This window comes from Salminus brasiliensis, chromosome 9 (assembly GCF_030463535.1).
Source record: "Salminus brasiliensis chromosome 9, fSalBra1.hap2, whole genome shotgun sequence".
Lineage (NCBI taxonomy): Eukaryota > Metazoa > Chordata > Actinopteri > Characiformes > Bryconidae > Salminus > Salminus brasiliensis.
In genome coordinates this window covers 7186887-7208643 of record NC_132886.1, presented here as the reverse complement: position 1 = coordinate 7208643, position 21757 = coordinate 7186887, and the positions used below count along the sequence as shown (strand labels likewise).

Genomic DNA, 21757 nt, shown 5'->3' with positions numbered 1-21757 from the left:
GGCTTAGTAAGTGGGCTACAGATCCAAAATCCAAAACGTGGTGTATTCATGGTTTCCTGATGGTTTGCTTTTAATGCGATTTAATGAAACTACTGAACTTTTGAAAATGTTCTTATTGCTACGGACGATGTGTCTATCGTAATACATGCAGCCCTGTCTGAGCAGGCACCACTGAAGGGCCTGTGCCAGAGGAACGAACGAGTCTAGGTGTGATCTTATGAGATCTTATAAACACGTCAGTGTGAAATTCTTCAGCTTATGGTAAGCGGGGCGAGAGTATCATCACGACATGATCTTTATATAAAACTGAGATCTGAGGGTGAAGGTGTAAAAAGAAAAAAACAAAGAAGAGAGAGAGAGAGTGGCCGGTTTCGAGTGAGCGCCTCTTGCATTGGAGCACGTTGACTTTGCTTGTTTCTACCACATTGTAAAGTCAGTCAACCGTGGATCCCCACTTACGGATTTGACCCTGGCTGCGAAGGTCTCACGCTCAACACAGCCGCAGAGTCAGTCTCTCTCTCTTTCTCTCTGTGTGTCTCGCTCTCTCTCAAAGCACTCAAGCACCGGGAAGGGGCCTAGAATCCACATTCGGCCCTTTCCTTCACGCCAAGAAACACTTCATTAGCAATAAAAACGCAAGCCATGGAGAAGAAGGGGTGCAGAGGGGAAAAAATGAAAGCTGGATGGATGGCTTTGAGGGGTTGGGTGAAGGGAGGGAGGCAGGGAGGGTGGGGGGGGGTGGGCTGGGTGGCGCCATGAAAGTGTATTACGTTCAATTAGGCTTTGGGGAATATTCATTAACCCAGTTTTTAGAAAGGAGAGTCAAGGCTGCATAATGGCTGGGCTGAATCATGATGCTATGGCTAAAAATGAACAGGACTTTTAAAGGTAGGCCATTACAAAGCATCACTGCTGCGTTAGTGGGAACCTCTATCAGGAACTATTAAAAATAGCCAGGGCTGAATCTGCTGCAAGAATAATGCGCTGTATGCTGTATGCCAGGCACTGTGTGGCTCCCTTGGCTTCTCTGACCTTCTACTCAAATGCTGCTGCAGTCTGAGAGGGCTGCTAAAAGACTGGGCCCACTCCTAAAGTTTCCTGTAATACCTCAGTGATCATTCTAACATTTGCTGCTCTCTGAAAGTTGATACCTTGTACTGCTTCAACCAGTCGAGTCTTTAACCTCTAGATTTAGTTTTAAGGCTGTTCATTAACTATTGTGAATTTTTCAGTATCCACTATGAATTATTCCAAATCTACTATGAATTATTTAGAAACTCCTATGAATTATTAAGTGTCTATAATTGATGATTCAATATCCACTATGAATTATTCTGCACCCACTATGAATTCTGTAGTATCTAATATAAATTATCCACTATGAATTATTCAGTATCTACTATGAATTATTCAGTCTTTATTATGAATTATTCAGAATCTGCTATGAATTATTAAGTCTCTATTATGAATTATTCAGAATCTGATATAAATTATTCAGAATCCAATATGAATTATTTAGTATCTAATATGAATTATGTAGTATTTAATATGAATTATTCAGTATCTACTATAAATTATTTAGAATCTGCTATAAATTATTCAGTATCCATTATGAATTGTTCAGTATTTACCATGAATTATTAATTATCTACTATGAATTATTCATTATCTACTATGAATTATTCAGAATCCACTATGAATTATGTAGTATCTAATATGAATTATTTAGTATCTACTATGAATTATGTAGTATCTAATATGAATTATTTAGTATCTACTATGAATTATTAATTATCTACTATGAATTATTCAGAATCCACTATGAATTATTCAGAATCCACTATGAATTATGTAGTATCTAATATGAATTATTCAGTATCTACTATGTATTATTCAGTATCCATTATGAATTATTCAGAATTCACTATGACTTATTCAGTATCCATTATGAATTGTTCAGTATCTACTATGAATTATTCAGAATCTACTATGGATTATTCAGAAGCTGGTATGAATTATTCCGTATTTACTAGTAACTATTCAGAATCCACTATTAATTATTTTGTATCTGCTTTTAATTATTCAGAATCCATTATGAATTATTCAGAATTCACTACTAATTATTCAGTATTCGCTATGGATTGTTCAGTCTGTACAATGAATTAATCAGTATCCACTATGAATTATTCAGAATCTATTATGAATTAGTGAAACTAATATGCACCTTATGTTGTTTAATGGATAGAAGTTAAGGTATGGGCCCGCATACAGGCCAGGGTTAATTCCATCAGAAAGCCCTATTAAAAAACATCCCCTGCATTAGCGAGATGAGCTCGTCTACATTTTGGCATGCAACAAACCACCTCTGCACTAAAATCCTGCATGACGGAGCAGACGAGCAACGTGCATCCTCACACACGTGTGACATTTTTCCTGGCCTGCTCAGTCAGTGCCAAATCACTTGATGAGAACGGAGGCCCAGGTATGAAGTGACAAACCAACTGCAGCACGAGTCGGTCCAGAGTTATTTCACTCATTATTTACGGCCTTGAGGCTGCAATTAGGCAAAGTAATGAATGTGTCCAGGCCCCCCCTCCTCAGACTAGCCTGGCATGCTATTAATCCCGCCTCATGCAGCTACAAGACAGTTAGATGAAAAAAAATGAGTTGAGAACACACACACACACACACACACACACACACTCACTCAGAACAACGTGAGGAAAATGCTTACAATGCAAGTTTCTTGGAAATATCACAGCACTAAGATCATCAGAAGATCAGACAGGCATTTTAAGCATTTTGTTTACTCTGCTGTTTGTAAACACATCATCATATGGGTATAATCCAAATTCATATATTTTAATGGATCGGGTAGCGACTATTATTTAAGCCTGATCTGGTTCTGATCCTTTAATTTTACCGCTGTATTCCAGCAGAGCGCTTTGGTGTACCTCTAGGACACTATTACTGTACCAATATTTCAAGTAATGGGGCAACAAACAAGATATATGATATGTGATATAGGGATATTCCTACTTAATGTCTTGGCCTGAATATCCATATATTCAAATATATTGATAGTAATTTATTTAACTACTAAAAGTATTTGAATATTTGAATGCTTAACATATTCAAATACGTTTAGTAGTAATTGAAATAGCAAGTTATTAAAATAGCAAGATAGGTCTGAATATCCATATATTCAAATATATGGATATAAATGTAATTGAAAACTGAAAGTATTTGAATATTTGAAAGTATTTAAAGTAATTAAGTAAACAACAAACCTTGATATGAAAAATATCCATACAATCATATTTTCCAATATTATTTTAGTTCTTGATATATTTGAATAGTTGTATATTTAAGTACTTAAATATTTTAATACTTAAAGTAATTAAGTGAATCAAATACTGAATACCCAAATGGCCTGAATGTTCATATATACAAATGTATGCATATTCATTTACTTAACTACTTAAAGAATTTGAATGTTTTAATACTTGAATGAAGAAAATTAAATACTAATATAGGAACAAATATCAAATAAAATAATCAGATATTTTTTATAAGTATCTATATATTTAAATACATGTAAATGGAATACTAAACCACTAAGATAGACCTGAATATCCATATATTGAAATATAAAAAAAGTATTTAAAAACTTAAAGTATTTGAATAAATGAAAGTTTTTAAGTCATTTAAAGCAATTAAGTAAATGGCATGCCATGATATAAATAAATATCTGTATAATCATATATTTTGATATTATTTTAGTACTTGAAGTATTTGAATATTTGTATATTTGAGATTTGAGAATATTAATATATACAAGTGTATGTATATGCATTTATTTGAATATTTAAAACACTTAAATGAATAAAGAAAATGAAATACTAAGATAGGAACTATCCATCAATTGAAATATACAGATATTATTTTTAAACACTTAAAGTATCTGACTATTTGAATACTTATAGTAATTAGCTAAATTGAATACTAAACCACTAAGATAGACCTGAATATCCATATATTCAAATACATGGTTATTCATTTCTTTAAATGCTTAAAGTATATATATATATATATATATATATATATATATATATATATATATATATATATATAAATTATGTATTTATACACAGAACCACTGCTAGCTTTAAATATCATGCAGGACCAGTTTGAGCATTTAGGGAACTGTGCCGAGTGCAGCAGGATGCTTCTTTGGCCACTCTGTGGAAAAGCTTGGCCCTACAGGGGGCTGTCATTAGCGGATGGTGTTTCATTAGCACAGCCTCTGGCTGTTAGCATCCCTGTTGGGCTGAGAGTGCATCGCACCAGTGCGTTGCGCTGACGCCAGTGCCCAATGCACATGCAAGAAAGGGTGGGGGTTGTGGGGGGGACTGGGGATAAAGACATGCTTCTATAATTATCAAGTGTCATTGGGGGTTGATTTTGGATCAGGTCCACTCTTTCCATGTAATTAGCTACTTCTGCACACAAAAGACAGAAACTGATCCTAGACCAGCACTCCTTCTGCTGAGAACTCTGTGTAATAATGGGTTGAGAGGGTGATCAGAACATTGACTACCAGTGGTCTTGAGCCATGGTCACCACCACTGATCCTCTGACAAAGGAAGTGAAAAAGTGCCTGGACGTTGGAAGAGGGCGAATAGAGTGGGAGTGGTCTGAGTTGAAAGGGCAAAGAAAGCAAACGCTGACCTCTGACCTATGTCACTCTCCTCCCCCATTCCTTTAGTGCCTCACTCTCTCTGCTTCCCTCCCCCCCACGTCCCACCGGTGTCACTCTCCCCAACACTGCCGTGACCACCTCACACTCGCCACTAGCTGTGACTTCTGTGCCAAATGTGTGAAATCCCACAGCCCCCTCGGAGGCCGGGCTGACCCGCGGGTTCCTGCTCTCGGCGGCCCGCTGGGAAACACACCCTCTCGGCCGTGAGGCACACCTCTGTTTGGAAGTGGACGCTAATCAAAAGCAGGAGTTCGCACCACGGTGAGGGTTCTCAGAGGAGGTGGCATTTGGTCACAGCGCACCGGCTGACCCGCAGAAGCGTTTAGAGAAGCAGCTGCTTTATGAGCCTCACTCAGATGTTCATTTACAACTGTCAGAGAGTGCTCAGCCGCCTGCCACTGCAACTTCTCCAACATGAGGGCCATTCAGTGACCATTTGGGTTCTGGATGGGGTCGGATGGGGGGTGACGGAGTCTTATGACGGAGTGTCCACTGCTGTTAATAGCTCTGCTGTAATTAGCTGGCAAAGTCAATTAACAGATAACGGTTGATGCATCAAAGCATTGATATAAATAATATACTCATGTTATAATAATTTAATGTTCATATGATACATATGAGTTACACAATGTATCAAATATTGTTAATATATATAAATATTGTTCAATACATAATTAGAATATTTGATCTAACATCATGTTTACATGTATACTGTAAATGTATACTGTAAATGTATACTGTAATGTATACTGGAATACTATATATTGGCCAACGAGTAGCATGCTTGCTACATCAGCTGGCTAACGTATTGGGTCCTGAATGGTCCTTCTGTAAAATGCCATCAGAGGGGATGGGATGTGTCCGGGGGGATAGGATGTGTCACGACACCGGCTTAGCGAGTGGGCCACTGATCCAAAACCATTCCGATTTCTAAGCTAAGCTAATGCTAACCAGCTTCTCTCTCCTGATTCAGAGCAGTTTAGCGTATGTAATGGTCAGATCGACAGTTTAACATTTATTGAAGGATTGATTTAAAACCGTCTAGTGTTCACTGTGTCACCCTGAGCACAGCAAACTGACCGCTGTATTTGGTCATTTTATGGTTTTAAAATACTGTACATCTTCGTTGCCGGTATTAATATCCAAACTCTGGTATCATAGCAACCTTAATTATAGTACTACACTTCGGTATCAGTATTAATATCCAAACTCTGGTATCATGGCAACCCTAATTATGGTACTACACTTCGGTATCGGTATTAATATCCAAACTCTGGTATCATGGCAACCTTAATTATGGTACTACACTTCGGTATCGGTGTTAATATCCAAACTCTGGTATCATGGCAACCTTAATTATGGTACTACACTTTGGTATCGGTATTAATATCTAAACTCTGGTATCATGGCAACCTTAATTATGGTACTACACTTCGGTATCGGTGTTAATATCCAAACTCTGGTATCATGGCAACCTTAATTATGGTACTACACTTTGGTATCGGTATTAATATCTAAACTCTGGTATCACGGCAACCTTAATTATGGTACTATACTTCGGTATCTGTATTAATATCCAAACTCTGGTACATGGCAACCTTAATTATGGTACTACACTTCGGTATTGTTACTAAAATGCAAACTCTGGTATCATGGCAACCCTAATTATGGTATTGCACTTCGATATCGGTATTAATATCCAAACTCTGGTATCATGGAAACCTTAATTATGGTATTACACTTTGGAATCGGTATTAATATGTAATAATATTTCAAATAAGGCAGGATGAGATTGTACAGACGTCATATAAACACCCGCCATGTTTTATTAGATGTTGACTTCATTCTTGTGCCGAAAATGGTTCTTTTTTTTAGCACAGACACGAGATACAGTACGTTTGGGTCGCTGGCCATCTTAAAGGCTTGTAGAGAGCTTGAAAAACCTCCACATGACAAAAAAGCTCTAAACCAATTCAAGGTTTCTCCCATTTGTTCCAGCCCAGGACCATTAGGAATCATAATTTCTGGACCAATATGGGCCACACGGGTCTGTGGGAGACTGAAACTGGACATGTAGATGTTTTATTCAGTGGAGTTTCGGAGTGCTGGAGCTGAATTCAGTACCACAGAAGTGGTGAATGTAAACTGTAACCCAGTCTGGTTGAAACACAGTGGGCAGAATGTTCAGCTACACTGTATCTCCTCATCTCACTGTCAGAACATGCTGAATGAGGTCGTGTTTAAAATATTTAGATATGAATTTGATTTATTCAACATTTGAAGAGATTTAAAAAAAGAGACAGAGAGAGAGAGTGCATTAAAAATGAGATGTTAATTAAGCTGATTAAGCTTAATTACGTGAAAATGTGAAGCATTTTCTGTGGATAATCTAATAAAAACATGTTGTTCAGACAATTATATATTAACAGATCTATCCTGATTATAAATACTGTAACATAGCCAAAATTCAATAATGTCTTTTTATCAATATTTTATTTATTTATCATTGCTGTCAAACAAAATCACAAAAAAATGATCAGCCATCTGTTCTTCGTTTTTTTTAATATGATGAATAAACCAAGTAAATCTATTTACATTGACGTCTATTGGAAGTTAGGAAGGCTCTTCTATAGAGTTGATATTGTTGAGATATGATGTTTCTACATGAAAGCTCCAGGTGACATTTTGGATTTTACCCACATTCTTAAAAAATGTCAAAAAACTGTTTTTGGAGCAATACCAAAGAAGAACCAATCATTGAAAGGTCCTTAATAGCGTGGTTCTTTGAGAAACAAATGGAGTCAACATTATTTTGGCAATATTGTATGTGGGTTTTATCTAAATAATGTGTAAATGCTTTTTTTTTCCAGAACCACGTGTACAAGACAAGAACAGTTAAGCTCTTACATTTAGAGTCTATTGGCCCAAAAAGATGCATGCTACATTGATTAGGCTGGATTAGACTATTAGACTATTAATTAGTTATAAAAAATCAAAAAATTAATCTGTAAAAATTTCATTTTTTGTGTTCAATCCAAACTCTGGTATTATGGCAACCCTAATTATGATACTACACTTTGATATCTGTATTAATATCTAAACTCTGGTATCATGGCAACCCTAATTATGATACTACACTTTGATATCTGTATTAATATCTAAACTCAGTTATCATTGCAACCCTAACTATGGTACTACACTTCAGTATCGGTACCGAAATCCAATCTCTGGTATCGTGACAACCCTATGATGCACTACAGGGAGCGTTGGCAGACATATAGCACCTATTAATTTTGCAGAACCATAAAAGTTTGCTTGTCGCAAAGACCAGGTTTTTGAATGATGGCCAGGAGAAACTGCAGAAAGCGTAATGGGCTGATCAGTAGATGAATTAATCCAATCGACGATTAATCCAATCCAGGAATGATCATTAGTTGTACCCACACCCGATTAGAACAAGCCACACTGTTCGTACAGGAGTACAAAGCTCAAATCAAATAAGCAGGCCTCTGAACAATCCCTCACAATGACTGCTGGTTCAAATCCCACTTGAGCACATTGCCAAACACACCAAGCACCAAGAAGCATTTTCAGTGCGAGATGTTTTCCTCTGGGGTCAGGAAGACTAGAGCAATGTGGAGGCGTCCGACTAAGAGATCCTACAAAGCGTGCAGAGTCATTCTGTGATGTGTTGTGAAGGGGATGCTATTCAACAGCAAAGGAGGAGGAACGACCTCTCTACCACCGGCCCACTTCGCCTGGTACTTGCGATCCAGCTACCTCTGCTTTTATCTGCTTTGATGTCAACAAGCAGCGAAACAATTACGGCAAGCGTAAAGGTGCATTGCTCCCGGCTCCTGACTCTCCCAGGACAGCGACGAGCCCGCAGGCCTCCAGTGCTGCTAGCCCGCCATGTTCCACAGAGCTCATCAGCCCTCTGCCTCAACAACACAGGCCTCATTTCCATATGAAGGTGAGAGACCAGATTCTTCCTCTAACTGCCAACAATTAAAACAGACTGTTTCACTCCGAACAACAAACTCGGGGAGACTGCTTTCCCTCCGTTTTCCATTGTTTTTCTTTCTGGCAGCAAATTTAAGAAAGTGGAAATTCAGCAAAAAAAAAAGCCCTTCAAAAAACTCTTTGTGCGAGTCCATGATTAGAAGCAGAGCTAAAGCCCTCCAGATTTGGACGTTTATTGGCATACAAACCAAACAACATGGCTTTTAAGCCCACATAACAGCGCAGCTAATTGTTTAAATATGTCTGAAGCTTGTTTTCACCCACCATAGCGCAGAGCCACACACATGGAGCTCGGAGATACACACACACACACACACACACACACACTGAAACCGTGCTCTTGCCAGACCACAGCACCTTCTGAACAACCGGCACACATGTCCACACACACAGAGAACATTTGATAGTTTCCTTCATTTTTCCTTTTTTTTTCTTGGTAGGTTCCCAGCAAGAGCACTATGGCACACACACACACACACACACACACCTACACACACACACATGCATACACTAAGGCCTCACAGCTACACCCACGTTTGGACTGACATCAATTTTAACTGGCTAAAAGTTCCAGTAACCACAGATTTGATCTAATTCTGACAACCAGACATAACATTAAAACCACCTGCCTAACATGAAGACATGGCCTCCACAAGATCTCTGAAGGTGTCTTGTGGTATCTGGACACCTTCAGACAATCGCAGAAGATCCTGTAGGTTCTAAAAGCTGAGCGGTGGAGCTAATAGTTGGGTCGCACCAACTATTAGCCTTGGTCAATTATGACCCAGTCGTCGGTTCACTGGTTCTCCTTCCATGGGGCACTTTTTTTTTAGGTACTGACCACTGCATACCGGTAACACCCCACAAGATCTGCCTGATGTTTTGGAGATGTTCTGACCCAGTCGTCTAGAACGTCACAGCTTGGTTCTTGGCAAAGTGTCTCAGATTCTTATGGCTGCACATTTTTCCAGCTTTTAACACCAACGTCACCATCAACAACTCAGCTGTCACTTAATATGTAGAGCCACCTTTTGACAGGTGCCACTGGAACCAGATAATCAGTGCTACGCACTTCACCTGTCAGTGGTTTAATTGTCATGGCTAATTAGAGTATTTACCAGTTTAGCCTGTATCACTGTGATAAACAGTGCAGGTGGTAGCAGTGGGTGTATAGCCATTTATATATATATATATATATATATATATATATATATATATATATATATATATATATATATATATATCATGGTATGATTGAAATGACAGTTTCTGTATTAATAATGGTACAGTGCACCATTTAAACCATTTTAGACACTCAAGTAAAGCTATTTTTGTAGGTTAGCGGTGGTTTATTCTGGAATGATCCCTCTTCATGTTTAAAACAGGTCCATATTTAAGTTCAAATGAAATATTATTATTGTGCAAAATAATAACAACACAACCGAACAATGTATAGATGTAATCCTTATGATTTGACCATGGAATTGACCTTGTTTTATTGAAATACAGCAGCTACAAGAAACAAAAAGCTACAAAAACAGTCAATGATTCCCTGATGTCACAAGAACCAACTCATTTACATATCCCCACCCATTCAGCCTACCACAGTTTAGCTCCGCCCATTCAAACTACAATTTTTTAAGGAGTAAAACTACACTACAAAACCAACAAAACATCCACGTCAGCTGTCATCGCTATTCTACGTCAACCTGACGTTGGCATTAGCCATTGGCCCAATGTGGCAACCCGCATTCAACCAGATAACAATGCCTAGCGACGTTGGTGGCCAGGTAGGTAAACCCTACATCCGCTGTGCCGTAACACACACAGGCATATACACCCTTACACCCTTACACACACACACACACACACACACACACACACATATATATATATATACAGGACAAGCCAAGGAGATTTTCTTTACCGGTGAGCAGCGGCTGTCCCTCCAGTAGTTTTTCGGGCAGTGGAGCGTTGTACACATCTTCAGCAAAACCTGGCCTGCACAGCGGGGGGCCTCTGCCGTGTGTGCCAGTCTGCAGGAAACACAGAGAGTGACTCATCAGTCCACAATTAACATTCCCCAATCCTGAGCCCTTTAGCCCTTCACCCCACACACACCAACACACCCCACCCCACACAGACACACATCCACGCACACACAAAGGCAGCACCTGTTTTATAGCAGGACAGCGAGTGCAATTAGGGTAATGAGGCCGGCGAGGTTAAGTGTTCTGCTGGGAAGCGTGGCAGGAAGGCCAGAACAGGAGCCGTTTGTTTTTCACTGAGGGTGAGCTTGTGCAAAAGCCAGTGATCGATCGGCAGCTCAGACCGCGTCAGACCAACGGCTCCTTCTGAACGGTCAGAAATGTGAAGGATGGTCGGGAATATGCCGCTAATTAGTGGTATTAGAGTGTGAGCGTGTGAATTAAGGTTGGGTTCTACTGTCCTGTGGGATAAAAGCTTGTTCCAGGCGCTCGGTTCACTCTTTCTGAATGACACTTCTCATTACGTTCTCTAGCAGGTAGCAAAGTGTGAGCATTGTCTAGCCTACTCGGCTTGATTGAGTGGAAGTGTGCAGCAATTACATCAAGATATGAGCGACATCTCCAAACAGCTTTTGAGGAAATATTGAGCACAGGCAAAGAAAAAGAACCACTGAATGTTTCCAAAAGTCCAGTTTGAGTAACGTTAAGAGCATGAGGGGGAACCCTCTGAGCGGGAACCAAGAGTCAGACGGAGAAACTTTCTAAGAGCATGAGGAAGAACCACTAAAAGGAACCACAACTCAAGTATGAGGAACTTTCTAACAGCATGAGGAAGAACCACTGAATAAGAAAGAACCACTGAGAGGAACCAAACTCCAGTTTGAGAAACATTAAGAGTATGAGAAAAAACCACAGAGAGGAACCGAGAGCCAGAAGGAGAAACTCTGAGAGGAACCAAGAGACAGACAGAGAAACTCTGTCAGAGCATGTGGAAGAACCACTGAGAGGAACAAAACTCCAGTTTGAGAAAACTCTCAAAGAGCTGATCCACTGAGAGGGACCAAAACTCAGGTTTGAGGAAGTTAAGAGCATAAGAAAGAACATCTGAGAGGAACCAAGACTCCAGTCCGAGAAAGTTTCTATGACCCTCAGAGGAAACCTTAAAGGAGAAACCACGAAAGGAACCAAGACTCAGAAAGACAATGACAACATGACGAAGAACCACTAAAAGGAACCAAACCTTAGTTTTGAGAACTCATGAGAAGTAGCATGAGAGAGAACCCCTGAGAGGAACTAAGAGTCAGATGGAGAATCTCTCTAAGAGCATAAAAAGGAACTAGTGAGAGGAACCAATTAGAAGAAACTTTTTAAGAGCATGAGGAAGAACCACCGAGAAGAACCAAGAATCAAAGGGAGAAACTCTCTAAGAGCTTGAAGAACCACTAAAAGGAACCAAAGCTCAGGTTTGAGTAACATTAAGAGTATGAGAAAGAACCACAGAGAGGAACCAAGAGACAGAAGGAGAAACTCTCTAAGAGCATGAAGAAGAACCAGGGAGAAGAACCAAAACTCCAATTCAAGAAACTTTCAAAGAACCTCTGAGCAGATCTAAAAGGAGACACTTGATGAAGAGCATGACGAATAAGAAAGAACCACTAAGAGGATGGAGCATTGAGAAATGTTAAGAGCATGAGAGAGAACCCCTGAGAGCAACCAAGAGCCAGACAGAGGAACTTTTTAAGAGCATGTGGAAGAACCACTGAGAGGAACCAAACTCCAGTTTGAGAGCCTCTAAGAAGATCTAAAAGGACAAACTCTCTAAGAGCATGAAGAAGAAACACTAAAAAAGAAAGATCCACTGAGAGGAACCAAAACTCAGGTTTGAGAAACATTAAGGGCATGAGAAAGAACCACTGAGAGGAACCAAGAGCCAGACAGAGAAACTCTCTAAGAACATGAGGAAGAACCACTGAGACGAAGCAAGACTCGGAAAGACAAACTCTCTAACAGCACCGAGAAGAATCAGTAAGAGCCCGCAGAACCCAGAGTGGGAGACTCTCTAAGCTTATGGAGACGAACCACTGAGAGGAACCAAGACTCAGAAGGAGGAACTCTCTAATAAGCTGATAATAAGACTACTGCACTTACGCCTGCCACTTACTTCACCATAACGCATCCGTAGCTCTACAAGAAACAGGCTATCCTTCCACGATTACCACATAACAGCACCTGGCCCAGAATTCCCACTTCTTCCTGCATCCCTCATTAATGCAGGTGCAATCATCTTTAAAGCCAATTGTGATATTCTTTAAATATCAGGAACAGCTTTGGTCTCTATAGACCTCCGGAGCATGTGTGCTTGTCACAGTCTCAGCCCACCAAGTCATCATCTAAGGGAGGCATGTCTACATTTACATATTAATTATTAAAACGTCTGTCTGATGTGCGAATGACTGATCCTTAAATGTCATTAATAATCATTTAATAGTGTGATGTTCATGTGGCGTTTGACAGCACCCCTCGGTGCATCTGGAAATGTGTGTCGGCTTCAAGTAGAGCAACTTTCTCTGTTACAGCTGCTGCCTTTTCATCTGGCCGGTTCTGTATGTGTGTCCACACCTCAGTTCTTCAGTCTCAGAGCTGCAGAACCTGCACATTAGTCTTACTAGTTACGGCTATATGGTACGTCTTACAACCAGCAACTGAATCATCAGCCTGCAATTTATGGTTAAGCCTTAAAAGCCAAGACTTACGGGGATCCGAGTGGCTCAGAGGTCTAATGTGCTACCACTATGGTCAGGGGGTCGCGAGCTCAAATCCCGAGCCGTGCCGCTTTGCCATCTACAGCCGGAGTCTGAGAGAGCACAGTTGGCTGTAGATGGCGCTCTCTCCCCTCATCACTCTTAAGCGATGTTGGGCTGCCCAGGCGTCTGTTAGCTGGTGCGGTGGCGCTGGGGACCCGGCACTTTCCTCAGAGCGTGTGGACTGCCTAGCAATGCAGCACTGGTGGCAGTTTGTAAAGAGGTGCTAGGGGGGGTTCGGGAGCATTGCTAACGTTAGGGGGAGTGTCGGGAGCATTGCTAATGCTAGGGGGAGTGTCTGGAGCATTGCTAAGGCTAGAGGGAGTGTCTGGAGCATTGCTAATGCTAGGGGGAGTGTCGGAGCATTGCTAATGCTAGGGGGAGTGTTGGGAGCATTGCTAGTGCTAGGGGGAGTGTTGGGAGCATTGCTAGTGCTAGGGGGAGTGCTTGGAGCATTGCTAGTGCTAGGGGGAGTGCTGGGAGCATTGCTAGTGCTAGGGGGAGTGCTGGGAGCATTGCTAGTGCTAGGGGGAGTGTTGGGAGCATTGCTACGGCTGAATAGACAAAGAATTCGAAGATTCTCTAATCTTAGACTTTACTAAACATAAGCCAATATTGAGACCATAGTACTCTACTATTTGCCCAAGTACTCTCAAAAGAGGAGGGTCTTCAGTCTGGGTTTGAAGACAGTAAGCGTTGGACTGTTCGGACAATCAGGGGAAGTTTGTTACACCACAATCTGGACAAAAGAATTCATGATGAACTTTTAAGAAGTTCAAGAAGTTTAAAAACTTACCAACTCTTAACAGATTTCTTTACAGTGGTGATGATAGGATCCAGGGGCCAGATTCACAAAGGCTATCTTACATTTACATTTACATTTACGGCATTTAGGAATTCATGATGAACTTTTAAGAAGTTCATAAGAATGTTCTTAGATGCAATTCTCCTAAAAACCTTAGAAAAGTTCTCAAATATTCTCTAAATAGTCCTAATTATTTTCTTTGTCATTGTTTTCTGATTTAGGTCAATTAACATAGTCATTTATGCTGCATTTCACAGCTTATCATAAACAATGTGAAATTAATGTGCCAATATTCAGTTCAATCTGTGTAATAAAGAGCAAAAGGGAGGAAAAACTGAATCAAACTGAGCCTTCAAATATTTTCAATTTCAACTTACTTAAAGAACAATCTCCATGTTTAATCCCAGACAGAAAAGAACCTGAAGATAAACACTTCAGAATTCCTCAAATGTTCTTCTAATATTCTCTTAATGGTTCTAATTATTTTCATTTAGAAATTCTTAACGACATTTGTCACTGTTTTCTGATTTAGGTCAATTGTAACATAATCTTGTATGGTGCATTTCACAGCTTATCATAAACATTGTGAAATTTTCTTTAATTTTCTAATATTCAGTGAAACCTGTGCGCAGGATAAAGAGCAAAATGTCAGGAAAACAGAATCAAACTAAGCGTTTAAATATTACGTTCAGTAAACAAGAGCTAGAAGCGAATTTTCCTCCATCTCCACATTTAATCCTGTAAAATTCTTTTCAAGGATCTGAAGATAAACACTGAGACGTCCATAAGAATGTTTTTAAATGCAATTCTTAAAACATGCAATTATTTACATTCCTACAATTAGGAACATTCCTAACTGTCCGTTATTCTGATAAATCTGTGCAGTGGAGACAAGAGCTAGAGATCAACTGTCCAGTACTTTAAGAACAGTCTACACTTCTAATCCTGTTAAATTAGACATTAATTCTAGTAATTCTAGCAACTTTATATACTGATCATTTCGGAGGCCGGCCTTTTGTACTCTTTCAGTCTCAGAGGCCAGCGTAAGGTTAAAGTTTAAGAAAATATTTAAGAACATAGATTTGGTTTTAGGAAAAAGATTTTTTTTTCTAATTAAAATGTGAAATTCGTTCGTTTGTGAATCCGGCCCCCAGGTGTCACTACCTCTAAAAGTCAACGTCATTTAATTTACTAACCTAAACTGACCTGCTACACATGTCTTCTGAGTTTCTCTGGAAAACTGCTGATGGTAAAATAGTGGAAATGTTTAAAAATACTATTTTTTATGGGTTTGTTCTTAGAAGCCTGCCACCATTTGACCACCATACGCTTTAGGCCGAAATCTAATCACAGAAATCACAGAAATTTCATAAAACAGTGTCTCAGGCATCGGACAAAGCATTTCTAACCATTTACTGCAACAACTTTCTACAATGCTGCTTTTAGAGGCGGACGTCTGGATGCTGTTCACCACCACGGTCAGCAGTTCTGCCTCTGCTCGTAAGTATTTAACGTCAAATTGCTCGAAATGACTTTCATCTCCTCACTTCGTTATGAAGAATTTCGAAAATCTCCTTAAAAACACTGTAAAGGTGGGGAGAACTACTCATGCGGGGGTCTACTCATGCAAACTCTTAAACTTACAATAAAGGTGCTATAAAGGGTTCTTTGAGCGATGCTGTAGAACAACCATTTTCGGCTCTGTAAAGAACCTTCTTCTTTGAAGGTTCTTCTCACACAGACAGACATCTCAATAACGGTTCTTCTAGGTTCTTCATGAGTGCACTTGCAAACTCATGAGCTGCTACGGCGGGCCGTGTCCCAAACTGCACTCAGATCTCCACGATCCCCCCAACAGCCCAGACCAAACAACCCCCCCACACCACCACCACCACCCCACCGCCCGGCATTTACCCCCTCACCAGCACCCACCAGGTCTTAATCCAGTTTCTTTTGTGCAGGCCCCCAAAAGAATGCGAGTTCCAGAGCATGACGGCATTATGGGTATTCGTGCCACTTGCCTCTTTCAATCAGCGGAATTTCAATGAAAGGGGGGGAGAACAAAGGCTGGTTATTGCTGAATTAACAGCACACATTACACAGGATACACCAAACGCAGGGCCGAACGAGCTCGACATGCTCGTTTAGGCATCACGTTGTGGGGGGAAGAGGAAAAGAGAAGAGCGGCATGACACATGGTGAGGCCAGTCAACACTGACCATTACCAAAATGACTGGCTTGTCTGGTCTGTGGACCTTTCCTGCAAATTCCACACTGTCTAAAGTCAACAGCTCACCCTGTCTCACCCTATAAAGTGATGCAAATACTCATTCGCTTCCTCAGCAGTGGCTCGCCCAAAGGGTGCTCAAAGATAAGGCACCAGAGCCCCTCTGGACACAGTGTTTCTCCCAGTGTAGCCACTGATGAACTGGGATTTGTAGGGTTTCAGTTTGTCTTAAGAAAATCCAAGCTTGTGCTCGGCCGGACACATCTCTGCTTGACCTAATTTTCTTTTTCCCCAACTTTGTACCACTTGGAGAGCTTATGAAACAATCTACTGCAAGATTAACCAGATTTAGAAAAAAGCCCTGATGCTCCAGCTTAAGTTAAATAGAAAAAGAACAGAAACCATGGGAAGCCTGGTCAAAGCAGGCATGTTAGCTAGGTGTTTTAGAAATGCTGTGAAGCTCAGTGCTGCTTCTACTTCACATCAGCACCTCCAGCACCTCCAGCACCACCAGCCCCGCAGCCAGCACCGGAGCCACGGAGCTCCACGCGCTGTGGGGAGCGCGTAAAATTGCTGAGCCGAGGCAGAAATGCACACTGACACAAAGTTACCCGTCCACAGCGTGGGGAGGGAAAGTCTTTGGCTGTAGAGGAAGCCTGCAGTCTGCCAGACACCGTAAAAGAGCTGTTCTACGGTCAGGAGGAAGAGCCCGGTTACATGACAGCAGCAGAGCCAGAGCAGAGGAGAGGCGAGCAGAGGAGAGCAGAGCGGCTCAGCGCGCTTTTACCTGCAGGGCTGACAGGAGGAATAGCAGAAGCGAACCCCGGCCTACGGTGAGGTACATTGATGGACTGGATCGTGCTGGTTCTCCACCTCCTCTGAAATCCGGGGTAAATATCCGTTTGGGTTTCGTGCGGCGGAAAACGCGAAGAGAAAGGCGACAGGCAGCACCATGAAGCAGCTCCGCGGTCAGCTCTGAGCTCCCTCCTCGCTGGTACTGAGGCTGCAACTCAGGCAAAGGACAGAGGAACTACACACACACACACACACACATAGCACGCACACACACACACACACACACACTCACACACACACACAGAGCTGGGTTGAAGCTCGCTCGCTGGCTCCCCCTATTGGCCAAACCCCTCAGTCCTCTCTGCTTGTTTGGCGTTTTTATCCTCACTGACTTTTAGTTCCCCAACAAACCCTCAGCAAATTAAACAGCCCTGCATGACTGTATACTCTCTATATACCTCTCTCTCTCTCTCTCTCTCTCTCTCTCTCTCTCTCTATCTCTCTCTCTCTCTCTCTCTCTCTCTCTCTCTCACTCTCTCTCACTCACTCTCTCTCTCTCTCTGTCTCTCTCTCTCTCACTCTCTCTCTCTCTCTCTCTCTCTCTCTCTCTCACTCTCTCTCTCTCTCTCTCTCTCTCTCACTCTCTCTCTCTCTCTCTCTCTGTCTCTCTCTCTCTCTGTCTCTCTCTCTCTCTCTCTATCTCTCTCTCTCTCTCTCTCTCTGTCTCTCTCTCTCTCTCTCTCTCTCTGTCTCTCTCTCTCTCTCTCTGTCTCTCTCTCTCTGTCTATGTCTCTCTCTCTCTCTCTCCCTCTCTCTCTCTGTGTCTCTCTCTCTCTCCCTCTCTCTCTCTCTCTCTTTCTCTCTCTCACTCTCTCTCTCCCCCTCTCTCTCTCTCTCTCTCTCTCTCTCTCTCTCTCTCTCACTCTCTCTCTCCCCCCCTCTCTCTCTCTCTCTCTCTCTCTCTCTCTCTCTCTCTCTGTCTCTCTGTGTCTCTCTCTCTCTCTTTCTCATATATATGATGCATTTTTAATATTTAATTTAATTTTTTATAAGCTTATATGTGTGTGTGTGTGAAAAAAAGATTTGTTTATGTTTTAAAACTAAAGGCATGATACACTTCTATATATTTATAATTAATAAGCAAGTATATACTTCAAATACATGGTTTGTTGTATCTTTTTAGTATATATATATATATCTATATATATATATATATGCATTTTGCTACCATAAATATTGGTAGTGTGTATTTCTGAGCTTATGTGTGTGTGTGTGTGTGAGAGAGAGAAAAAAAATTATACATACATATATATATATATATATATATATATATATATATATATATAATTTAGTTTGTTGTTTTGTTTGTTTATTTTTACATTTTTAGTTTCGGGTTTGTTTTTGTTTTAAAACTAAAGGCAAGATACACTGAAATACATTGTTTGTAGTATCTCTTTAGTACATAGTCATATATATATATATATATATATATATATATATAAATTTTTTTACATTTTGCTGCCATAAATATTGGTAGTGTGCCTTTCTGAGGTTATGTGTGTGTGTGTGTGTGTGTGTGTGTGTGTGTGTAAAAAGGTTTCTCCTAGTTTGTTGTTTTGTTTGTTTGTTTGTTTTTGTTTTTTAGTTTCTGGTTTGTTTTTGTTTTAAAACTAAAGGCATTATACACTTCTATATATATTTAGAATTAACAAGTACATACATATTTGAAATACACTGTTGTATCTTTTTAGTACATAGTCATATACATGTACTGAAAATATATGACTCAATATGTTTTAATATGTATTATAAATGCCTTTCCCCAGTTCCCCAAAACCCCATTCATATGTCCCATAGAGAAATAGGGCCTTGACACAAAATGACACAGCTGCACAGGTGTACTTCAGTTACACGACTCTTCTGAACGAATCAGCTGACACGCAGAAATTCCCAGGCTAAACATGTGACACAGTCCCTTACTGGACTGTATTTCACGTGACAGATTAGCGAATGTGCTTCATTAGCACAGAGACTCTCTGAAGAGGGAGAAAGGTGCAGCTGCCAGATGTGGTGTGGCGAAGTGACTGTGAGGTACCGAGAACCAGTCAATGTATTTCAACAAATGATCAATAATATTTCTCTCAGAATGCAAATATTACGTTCACTAATAAGAGGCACGTATGTTAGCTTCATTTAGTATATGGACAAAAGTATTGGGACACCTGCTTGTTCATTATTTCTTCTAAAATCAAGGGTATTAAAAAGAGTTTATGCTGCTTTTGTGGGAGTAGCTGTCTCTACTGTCCTAGTTTTCTACTAGATTTTGGAGCTTGAGCATAGCTGTGAGGATTTGATTGCATTCAGCAACAAGAGCGTATGGCAGGATGTTGAGATGATGATCACCACCCCACCTCATCATCTCATCATGTCAACTCTCCAACTCATCCCAAAAAAGTACTGAAAGGAGCATCAGCATCATTCCAGAGAACACAGTTCTTTCACCACTCCACAGCTCATGGGCAGCATGGAGCCAGTAGGTTCATCAGGTTTATCTGCTCCAGAGAGTCCTATTGTATAGGCAGTACTTCTCTGTGTGTCTAGCTGTGTCAGCAATGGGTGCAACGTAAAATAGCTGAGTGCATTCATTAGTAGGGGTGTCCACAAACATTGGGACATACAGTGCAGCTTCCCAGCACTGACGCTAGTCACAAAAGCCTTTCCTTGGATCATTCTTTGTGTTCACGCAGCTGGACTGAGCTGAATAGCTCACTAGTAGTCACATGGATTTGTCATGACATGAAAAGTAAACAGGGCCTGACGGTTGTAGATAGGTGATTCATTTTTCGCAGCTCAAGCCTTCATGTCCCATCACCGTGTTACATTCCATGCCCAGTACAGAAATAGCCCTGTGTATATACCACTGTCTGGCTTTTGCTAATGCCGTTCAGGGGTTTGTTTTAACCAAGTGTGAGCAACCAAAACCTTGTAACGTACGGAGGGGAAAAAAACAGAGCTTCTCCCAGCTATTAGCGCTACGCTCTATCAGCTTAGGTAGCAGCAAGGTCAACCGGCCTTGAATGAAAGGCCTCCCTCCCTCCCTTTCTACTCTCTCACTTTTAGAGCCCACACACACATACACACATGACCGCCGGCCCTCAAATGAATACACATCAGCCCATGAAAGCCGGCTCCACGTCAGAGATTATGTACACAATTACTTTATGGAGCCCGGCCCATCAAAGACCAACGCATAGCAGCCCTGTTTTTGTATGGTGGCTGGGGCAGGCGTTCTGCAAGTCCAGGCCTCTCTGGAACCCTGTTGTGTTTATTCTAATGGCCCTTTTCACGGCCCTCATGTTGACCTTTCATCTGCGGTTTCGAACTATATCGATGGCCAGGATGCACTTAGCCTAAATCCTCCTGTCAAATCAGAAAATGTAAAATGAGAATTGGGGGAAACAGCACATGAACACACATACCTTCCTCACATACCTTCCTCTCAGAAATGGAGAAACTGTTGTTTCACACAAAGCAATGGACTCGCACCAATGCACAATTCTCAATAATGTGTTTTTGCTGAATTGCCGTGTTGGCTCAGCTGCCGGGCCTGGTACCAGTCCAAGCTATATAATAATAATACAGCCCTGTTCATTTTCCCAACGCAAGTGGCTTCCAAGCTCAGCTCACGGAGACCCTGTGTTCTGCGGTTTCCTTAATCTAACACACCTGATTCAACTCACCAGCCCATTACCAAGCCCATCATGAGCTGGGCCAGGAGGGGTAAATTCAACAACAGGCAAAGTATGGGGTCTCCAGGGGCCTGTCTCACAAAGTAAGCTCCACTTAGCCGTGGTTTGCTCTCATGTTCGGTCTGTATGAGACCATGTAAGAATGTTCCTTTATGACCCAGTTTAGTTTAATTAGGCGATGACTCTGATGTAACTCACAGTCTGCAGCAGGAACAAGTCTTAATGGGGAGTTTAACAGCTTCCATCCATTTTGAAAGGTTGGTTTGAGCGAGTTGGCTGGTGAGGTGCAATGGATAACACCACTACCTTCCAATGAGCTACCACAACATGTGGGAGACTGGGGTCCGATTGCCGGTCTGGGTGACTATGTTGCTCCAATAAGAGTCCTTGGGCAAGACTCCTAACACTACATTGGCCCAACTCTGCAATTCAAGTAACCCTGTATGTTGCTCTGGATAAGAGCGTCAGCTAAATGCTGTAAACCTGAAATGTAAATGTAAAGTTTGGCATAATTTACTTAGCCAGGGTCAGATATCTTAATGCGATTGCGTTTCCATGTACTCAAAAAAAAACAAAACAAAAAACATCCATAATCGAATTTCTGCAG

General features: G+C 41.0%; 1 protein-coding gene across 1 annotated transcript in view; it reads right to left on the bottom strand.

The window, feature by feature from the left end:
* Positions 1 to 17628, bottom strand: part of LOC140562256 (cadherin-2-like) — a 171516-nt gene extending 153888 nt beyond the window's left edge. Inside the window, exons 1-2 of the mRNA XM_072687751.1 lie at positions 17394 to 17628; positions 10713 to 10821 (exon numbers count right to left, since the gene is read on the bottom strand). Coding sequence (XP_072543852.1) covers positions 10713 to 10821; positions 17394 to 17450 — 166 coding nt within the window. The 5' untranslated portion in view covers positions 17451 to 17628. The remainder of the gene's footprint in view (positions 1 to 10712; positions 10822 to 17393) is intronic.
* Positions 17629 to 21757: the final 4129 nt, after the last annotated feature.